This window comes from Malurus melanocephalus, unplaced genomic scaffold (genome assembly GCF_030028575.1).
Source record: "Malurus melanocephalus ecotype Western Australia unplaced genomic scaffold, MMel_1.1 scaffold_293, whole genome shotgun sequence".
Classification (NCBI taxonomy): Eukaryota; Metazoa; Chordata; class Aves; order Passeriformes; family Maluridae; genus Malurus; species Malurus melanocephalus.
The window spans coordinates 255,945-265,452 of NW_026623525.1; the positions used below are offsets into that span (position 1 = coordinate 255,945).

Genomic DNA, 9,508 nt, shown 5'->3' on the forward strand with positions numbered 1-9,508 from the left:
GCTCTGAACCCTTTGTGAGCTGTATCAATGCACCAACCCAAACTGCTCCCAATCAAGTTGCTCAAGTTGGTGCCGAGTGCCCTGAGACCAGAAAGCTCAGACAGCTCTGAATGAGATGAAAATCCACATACAGCCCTTCTGAGCCAACTCCATCACCAGAGGGYTGACAGGACCAGCACTGAACAGTATCTAAGGCAGTGCTGTGAAAGTACTGCTGCCCAACTACAACTGGGAAAAAAAGCAGGTAAATTCCTAGAGCTTAGGAGGATGCCATTAACTTGCCATTTAAACAATCACAGTTCCATCCACAAATTTGGAATTCTACCCCAAAAAAATTGAAATATTTGAATTGAATCACCTGGAAATCATTCATTTCATGCACAGAAACAAGTACTGTTTGAGAGACTGCTGTACTGTTKGAGAGCTTTATTTGATTTTTTTGGTAGGTAATAGATAGAGAACCTTGCCAAGGTCACAGGATGCTCCACAGGTTGACAGCAGCAAGACAAAGGTGGTGTCCCCTCATCATCACCCTGCAGCACACGTGTCCAGGGCATTCTCCCATCCCACAGGAAAGGGAGGAGGAAGAGCAGATTAAGGTGACCCACATTACTCCTGCTTTAAATACACAGGGCAATGGCTTTTATTCCACCTACCTCATTCCTCCCTGGCCTTCCTGTCCCACATAGGGTTGGCAAGACCCCTCTGCCCCTCTGCTGGGTGAACCCAGCCTTACCCAGGCAGGCAGAAAGCAAGTTTGGGCATCAAGCTTGAATTCCCAAGAGACTGACTTTGCAACCAGTGCTCTTTCGATTGAGATTACACATATTTTTGTGTTAGTCCTCAGCTCCATCAGGTTGCACTTCATCAGTCTCAGTGGTCATCTCAGCCACTGGAAATCTGGACCTTCACTTACTTGGGGTGACAGAGTATAAAGCAGCAACTGAGAATGGCAAACTCCAAGGGGAAGAAAAGTCTAACTTGCAATTTAAAACAACATCTTGTCAGGCAGCAAATGAGCAGGCAAAACAATCTTGACTAATTCTATTCATGCAAAAGCACAACATGGTCACCAGCAGAGTCTGACACATCCAAGACACCCATTTTGATGGGCAGCATCCTGACATGCCCAGAATCTGATTTACACTAARGACAGGCTTCCAACACCAGCCTTGAAAAATGACTGTGAACTCAGCTCCCTGGTCCCAAAAGCAGCAGAACTCCTCTCCTATGGAAAAAAACATGAAACAGCTGTGGAATTACTCTGATTTACTAATTTCAGTGAAGGAGTAGAGACCCGACTGGCTCCCAGCCCAACACTCCCTTCCTCTGGTGAGCTGCATTTCCTCCAGGAGATGGCGGAGGTCAAAGCACTACCAGATCTTCTGGAAAAGAAATTAGGAGGTGTCTGCCACGATWCAGGAACACAGACAACTTGAATGTGAAGAGTAAGCAGTTCGACAGAGCTTTGTCCAAAAAAGCATCACTGAGTTTCAATGAAGAATTAACAGCTGCTGTACCTAAACGGGCCCCCAGAGCATGGAAAACTCATTTTGCAGGAGCCACCAAACTCCATGCAAGAGCTCCCACAGGAGAGAAGCAGGAAAGCTTTAACAGCTGCAGCCAGAGCACACAACAGAACCTGAACCAACCATGGCTGGGAGAGGTGGAACATTAAGCAGTAAAGCTAAAAGCCGTGTTTGAGCTCTGTGGAGTCTGACCAGTGCCGAGCTCCCCACCAGCCRCAGCACCAGCAGCACCGTCCCAGCAGCACTGCTGCGTTTTGATGACCACAAACAAGGCAAAGCTGCCCTCATCTTATAATCCATTAATTCCTCCCAGTTCAGGAGACTGAGCTGTTTCACCCAGAACAAAGACAGAGGCTGTTGCCTGTGCTGTTCCCATGCTCAGCTAATCTCCACGCTCTTTCAGTCATGGATGTGGGTCTGCCGAGGCTGGTCTTGTGACAAAACCTGGGCCATGACCTGGTTCCCTTTTGCAGGATCAAGTAGTGCCTTAGGCAGCAGGAGCAGCTAGAGGTGTGCTTCTGGAATGTGGGCCCTTGCCTTTCAAACACTCCTCATGCATCAGGCAGGTCTTCATCGACGAAAGCAAACAGCTGGTTTCCATCTTCTCTTTTCACCCAGAAAGTCTTTCCCACCCTCTCTGGTAGCCACTTCTGCAAAGAAAACATTCAGATTCTGCTGATTACAGAGGACATGAGGACTGGACCCCCTGGACAAGTCTGCAAAGCATTTATACTCCTCACACTGAATGCAAACTGCACAGACAGTGGTTGGACACAGTGAAGTTCATTTCCTGCAACTCCAGATCCAAAGTCAAGCAGTTATCCAGAGAGACAGCACTTCTCATCRGCATCTGCCAGAGAAGCAACTGTAAAGAACATGCCAGTTCCATGCTATAAAAGAACACTGTTCTTCTTCACATGTGGATTATTCCAGCCTGTTTCTGTGTTACAGTAAATATTTAAGAGAACCCTTCATATCACACACTGACTCCCTAGTTGTACATATTTATATACTTTCAAAAGAATTAGGAAAGAGTGGTGGGCATGCTGTAGCTGAAAGATTGCAGCTTTCAAAGAAACTGGAAGATAAGCAAAGGGACTCGCAGCCTCTCCTCAGAGCTGTGAGATAAAAACACATCATGGTAAGTGGTGACCAGCGACATGGACAGAGCTGGGAAACTAGAGCAACCCAGCACACTGCCAGCTCCTGATTTCCTCCCCACCACAGCATGTCCTGTGACTCAGCCTGGTAATTCACCACAAGCCAGTGCCAAAACCCACATGTAAGCTGGGGAAGCCACAAGAACAAACCATGGAAGACGATGACACCTAATTAGGGGTTGACAGCATTTTCTGCTAAATATATGGGTGAGGAGACAAAGTGACAGAAAAGCTGCTCTAATCCCTTYTAGCTTTTTAATTACAGAAAACAGTTTCCAGAAAGTCTGGAGGTTAACCCACTGATTGGCACCACTGAAAAAAYCAAACAAACAAGTGCCAGGCTGCTTAGAAAGTGAGTATTTCAARCACCTAGCTAAGAAGGAAAAGCTCCAACACCATCTTATGATCATTGGCTGGTGCAGGGTTCTTGGAGAAGTCAGGTTCCCAGTCCAGTGACTCGGTCTGCAAGTTCTCCCCAGATCAGGTAGAGAGCCTGGGAAAACCAGCAGCTGCTTTCCCTTTGGCACATGTTCCCCAGCCAGGCAGGTGAGCAATGCTGGGCTCTGCTGAGGTTTGTGTTGATGGGGATCAAGACCAAAYCCACTTCAGACAGGCCACAAGTTTGGTTTTCTACACGCCCCTCTTCTTTCTTGTGTTTTTGTTTCATTTCAGCATTAAACAGCCTTTGGTTTCCAGGCCCTCACAGTACCTTGATTTCCCTCTCTGCTGTGCTCATGTCTTTTCCTGGCTGTCAATGCATTCCCACGGTGGCACAGCCAGCAGTTGGGGCTCAGCATGGCTTGTGTCCTCATCCCAGCATCAGAGGAAAACACAAGTGGCTGCACAGGCACCCTCAGCCAGCAGCAAACACCCAGAGCATGCACAGCCAGGAATTCTGCTTCGCCAAAGATTTACAGAACACAATAGTATTTTTCTCCTTTGAGTTCCTGCATTCACCATGGATTTAGAAATGGTGAAAYACCACAGAAGTGCGTCTGTCTATCTATCTGTCTGTCTATATATCTATCTAACARTAAGTACTTATGGGGAGTCCACACCAAGCAATTAGGGCTTTGCACCTGCACAATGCTTAAAAATAGCTTCTGCCCAGCCCTGCAGACATGATCAGATGGTCAGTCTGATGTGACAAAAAATTATGTTGTTGGGCACATTCATGAGGTAACCCAGCTTGTAGGCCTGTGGGATGGGTGAAGAACTGCAACACTGTCACTGGGTTATTAAACAAATCAAAGGGGACTATCAAAGATCTTGGTTAGAGACTTGGAAAGACTTAATGGGAAGAAAACACCCCACCTCGGCCATCTCCTGCTGTTCTGCTGTTATTCATGAGTTTCAAGGCCAATCTGGATGGGCCTTGGAGCACCCTAGTCTAGTGGAAGGCATCCCTGCCCGTAGTAGGGGGTTGGAATGAGACGATTCCTTCCCACCCAAACCATTCTTCGATTCTGTGAATTGAATCGAATTCTTTGATTCAAACATTTTGAGTCACTTCTCTCCCAATGTAAGCATGTAAGGAGGTGCCAAGGCCCCTGTGTTAAACCAGAGAGCATGTCCCAAAACTGGCAGCCTGCTCCAATAACCACTGCCCCTGCCAGCTTCCCTGGGAGCCTGAGGAGATCCTTGAGGGTGCACCCATGGGATCACACCTTCTGGGCAAGGCAGAACCTGCTTTGACTCCCACTTTCCTGCAGCCAGGATGATAGAAGGAGCATCTCCTGCTAGCAACCTGGCCAGCAGCTCTTTCACCATGCTGAGAGGGAGCATGTGGATGGGAGCATTGAATGTTCACTTCCACCYAAACAAAGCCAACAACAAATCTTTGCACTGGGATTAGCAAACGTTCCCTCCTACTTCACTTCTGACACTTCCCAGTGTAAGTGCAAAAAGTGCAGTGGTTTCTGCTTTTTGAGTCACAAGTTAATGACCCCCCCATGTAACACCTACAATTCTCTTATGCACTAATCTCATACCACTAGGTCCCAGCAAGCCCATGGTACCACATCCATGTCAGGAGTGAGACACCTGCCAGGCCTCTAGARATTTATCATGGAACATGGGAATACACTTGGCAGCCTAAAAAGGATGGGTGGGAAAAATCAAACATTGGCAAAGCTGAAGCAGCAAGTGATGAGAAGGGYTCTTGAGTCTTTGTCAGGGTATCACACAGCCATGGCAGAACTATTTCTGGAGACAACTGGTGCCGAYTGAAAGATGTATCCATGAAGGAAGAGAGTGCTTGAATTCCTGCTGCTGCTTTTCAGCCTATAACCACCTTATAAGGGAAAACCATATTTATTAAGATTGTGCATCTGGCAAGAGCCCATAATGGTCATGGCAGCGAATCACTTCAATAATAGTTCCCAAAATGATGCACTGCTCATACTGAATCCACTCAGGTCATTCCMTGAGGAACTCTTCCAGAGAGGCCCATGCACCTCCCAAGTGGGATGTGGCAGTGRCAACTCTGCCAGGCTTGGTCCCAGCTGCAGTGGAATGGGCTGGTACATACAGGCCAATGCCAAATGCTGGTTAATGAAAATGAGATTAATCATTCCCTGCCCTGTGTGTTCTCCAGCCTGCCCTGACACCAATACAGGCAGGCTCGGCATCCTTTGGGCAGGGCCCACACCTCCCTGCTTGTACACACCTCCCCACTGCCCTTTCCAGCTCCCAGGCCTCATCATTCCAGCTTCCCTGTGTGCTTCCAGTCGATTCATATCTTAAAGAACAATTAATTTGCCAGAGCAGCCTGAATTCTATTTTCATTGCCTTCCTCCTTCCCTGCAGCTGAGCTGTGACTTATTGACTGTGAAGTAACTGCAGGGTCTTTAAGAGTTCAAGGCGCAGGGTGTTTTTCTGCCTGTTCCTGCCTGGCTGACTCCCTCTGTAATCATCCTCGCCAGCACCATTTCACAGCACAGAGGCATGTGACATCTAACTAAGCTGTGAACCATAATCATGCTGGGGATGATGTTTACATTTGATTTTTCCTCAAGCTGATAAGCTCTCTCCAATTTCCCCTCTTCATCGAGTTGGGGAACTGCTTATGCCCCACAGGGTGGAATTCTTCTCTTATCTCTAATCTGCTCACTGAAAAAAAATGCTTCCAGCAACCCTTCAAAAGTCACTTCAAAGTTATCACTGCTAAGAGGGAAGAGCTGCAATACTGGAGCTGGGATGTCGCAATCAATGCTCTCCCAGTGCTTTCCCAGCCACACACGTGCCACCAGCACCCAGCACACCTGGATGGGGGTGGGATCTTCACCTTGCTCCTCTAGCTTGAGCTACAGTGAGACAACTGTCCAAGAGTATAGATCCTTGTTAAATCATTTTAGCTCCCCAAAGCAGAAGAATCCAACCCTGAAGAATAATTGGAGGCTTCTGCTCCCACTCTGGGCCGTAAATGATGGGCAGACTGCAACCCACGCAACCAGAGATCTGAACAAAGGAAATTAATCCGATGTCAACTTTACTTTGCCATCAGACTGAGAATTCCCACTTTAGAAAGGAGATGTTGGAGGCAAGACCTGCTGCCAACAGCTGGACAGTGCTAGTTCTTTTGTATCAACAGCCCTCCCATTACTTGACCACCCCTGGAAAAAGGGTTTCCAGAACATGCTGTCTCCAGACTGCACCTGTCTAGAGGAATGGCAATGTTCCATTTGCTTTCCTAACCACCCCTGGGATCAGGGCACCCCAGCCCGAGCAAGCCCAGTGCTCATCTGCCACCCCACAGCACTGTACCACCCACACCACCTCTGTCCTGCCCACAGCTTGCCAGAACCATGAAGCAACCTCTTACACTCCCTGCCATTCCTCCCCAGGGCATGAGGGTACAGATTCAGGAAGAACATACAGCAAGCATTTGCACCCATTAGATTTTGAAACTCCCTCTTCAACTTGTCACAAAAACTTCTTAGAACTTTGAAACCAAGGTCTCAGGAAGGCACGAAYTGGGCTTATGTGCTGCTGAATGAGCCCTGCTGCTGGCAATGAGGTTTTCTCCCTCAAAGTATAAGATTTCCAAAAGCTCCCTTCAGAACACTCTCTGTACCTTAAGTCAACCTACTGCCAAGGCCTCCCCAGCTTCCAGCCCTTCTCCATGCAGTCTTACTCCTGTCCCAGACTAACAGGCTCTCCTCTATAATTACTGAGGGCTTGGGGARGGTCTTTGCTGGCCTAACCCACAGTCTGGATTAGCCCTGCCATGTTGTTCAGGCAGAACACAGCACCCTAATGCCTCTTCTCCAGCCAGGAGYCAGGGAGCTGGTTTCAACTACAGTGCTGATCCTCCATCAGAGGCACAGGCAGAGCAATGAGCACAAGGGGAGCTTCACAAAGCACCCATGTGGGTCATGGGCACTTCAACACCTCCACACAGCAGCAAAGGCACCAGAGTTACGGGGATTTGTGTCCCAGTTCAGACCATGGAGCACAGTGACAATCCCAGACCTGCAGCACAGTCCCCACTGAGCGGGTGCAGYTGTGCTTTCCCACAGCCCCCCAAAGGCCACCTCCATCCCTCGGGGTTTGCTCTTCTCCAGCAAACACTTCTTTGCTGTTGTGCATGCTGTTTCCAGCCCCCTGGGAGCTCCAGCTGCAAGTGCGGCTGAGGCCAAGTGACACAACTTGGACGCTACCCAAGAGAGGAGTAAGCAACTTGACTTGAGAAATCAAAGCATCGGTGAGATTACTGGCTCTGTTTCATCTTTTTTACTATCAGCGTAAGATAAGACAGCCTACAGGTTCATAAATTCAGGTTTACTTGCTTATGGAAGAAGAACAACAGTCTCCATAAACATTTTGCCTAATCCTGAGCAACAACCCTCTACCCTCCTCAAAAACCAAAAMRGAGAGCAGGAAAGCAGAAGAACAAATGATATTTTAACTGTTCATTGGTGTCCCTGCCCATGGCAGAAGGGAGGAACAAGATGGGCTTTATGGTCCCTTCCAGCCCAAACGGTTCTGTGACTCTGATCAGCAAGAGGTTCTCACTCCCTTGGCATCACCAGCCACCCCTCTCCATGGTGGGAGAACGCTCCCAAAAAGAGGTGCAAGGGTGTGTGGGAACATGGCAAACAGCCTTGGGGAGGCAGGCTGCAGGCTGCCAGCCCCTGCACTTCCTTGCAGCACTGATGAACAGCAGCAGGACGGCTAGGGACAGCTTCTCTGAGCCTAAACCTAGGCACCTTATCCAAAGTTACACATTACACCCATCCTGCCGGCACAGCAGACGACATCTGCAAAACCAGCTCGACTTCCACTGTAATTAGCTGGTCCTCAAAAATGATGCTCATTTAAAGGCCTGACGACACGAAGATTGCTGTCAGCTCACTGCCAAACCCTCTGAGCATCTCGGACTCTAGCAGGTGCCTGGAGCACCGCAGCGGAACCTGTCAGCCCAGCAGCAGTGGGGCTGAACACCACGAGCACGGCTCAGCCAGCAATCCTGAGGCTGTCAATGAACTAGAAATAATTAGGCAGCAGCGGAGGCGGRGGCAGGAGAACAGGCACAGCCTCATGGATGCGAGGAACTAAGGAACCCTGCCACTAAGGAAGCCCAAACCTTCTCCTAATGCCGCTATCAGGCTCGGACTCGCTCTGGGCCCTGACAAACGGGCCCCCTGCGGTGGGAGGGACCCCGGCCCACGACAAAGTACCCCACCCCGCTGACAGGGTCTGTCCGGCTCCACTAGTAACCCCACCACTCAGCCCCTGTAATCTCCGGGGAGGGACCCTCGAGAAGGGCCAGGGCAGGACCGGGACTGGTCCACCCAGGGCCGGTGCCGGGACTGGGAGCAGTTCCGGAGGCAGGCGGCCTGTRTCCCGCTCGGTGGTCCAGGGGTCGCCGCTGCCCTCGCCGCTCCGAGACTCCCGAGGGCAGAGACAAGGGAGCCCCATCGCAGTGTCCCTCGGTGTGCAGGAGCCGCGGGCCGGGGCCGAACCATGCCGGGTCCAGGGGAGAAGAGAAGAGAAGCAGCAGTTGGACGGGACCACGCGGTGTCTGGGGGGGCGCACTCCGGCGGGGGGGGGGCTGGGCCAAACCACTCCGAGCGCCCCGCGGGGGGGCCCGGCCAGAGGGACGACTGGGCTGAACCACTGAGAGCCAGCGGGACACGGGGACACGCCGGGGTCCGGCGGGGTGGGGGACAGGCAGGGACAGTCCCCGGTGCTCGCGGCGCGTTACCTCCTGACTCGTCCGGTCCCCCCACGCCGGCCTCCGGACTGATGGCACCGGCACCCGCCGCGGCCGAGCCCTCCGCCTCCTCAGGCACCTCCAGCTCCATGGCGGCCGCGGGCAGGCGCAGCCCCGGGGCAAGACAGGCCCCGGACAGGCCAGCGCCCGCCGCCGCGCTCCTCTGGAGTACCGGCCGCGGCGCGGGGGACCCTGGGAGCACCGCGGACCATAGAGCGCGGGTGGTGCCGCGGCCAGACACGCCCCGACCAGTGCCGGAAGCACAGCGGGGCTCTTCCGCCGGGGTTRATCGCGATGCGGTGGCGGGCTGTCGCGATAACCGGCGGACTGTGGAATTCGATGGGGGGTGATAGGGAGGCCGCAGCAACTCCCGCCTCTCCCTCACGGTGCAGCAGCCGCGCTCCCTACAGCAGGGGGGAAACACCACAGGGCCGGGGGCGGGGCCTGCGGTCACCATGGCAGCGGGGGCGGGGCCTGCGGTCACCATGGCAGCGGGGGCGGGGCTCAGCGGGGGCGGGCCTGCCGGTTGCTATGACGGTAGAGGCGGGGCACCAGGAGGGCGGGAGCCTGTCCGTCGCCATGGCAGCAGGGGCGGGGCCTGC

The 9,508-nt window shown here is 52.0% G+C and overlaps 1 protein-coding gene across 9 annotated transcripts in view; it reads right to left on the reverse strand.

Annotated features, from left to right (window-relative positions):
* Positions 1 to 9,316, reverse strand: part of PIP5K1C (phosphatidylinositol-4-phosphate 5-kinase type 1 gamma) — a 49,481-nt gene extending 40,165 nt beyond the window's left edge. For 4 of the 9 annotated variants that reach the window (XM_057376876.1, XM_057376874.1, XM_057376873.1 and 1 more), the window contains exon 1: positions 8,898 to 9,315. In XM_057376876.1, the coding sequence (XP_057232859.1) occupies positions 8,898 to 8,997 (100 nt within the window). In that variant the 5' untranslated portion in view covers positions 8,998 to 9,315. Of the gene's footprint in view, positions 1 to 8,897 lie in introns of all 9 variants that reach the window. The other 5 variants (XM_057376878.1, XM_057376879.1, XM_057376872.1 and 2 more) reach the window with 3 other exon arrangements.
* Positions 9,317 to 9,508: the final 192 nt, after the last annotated feature.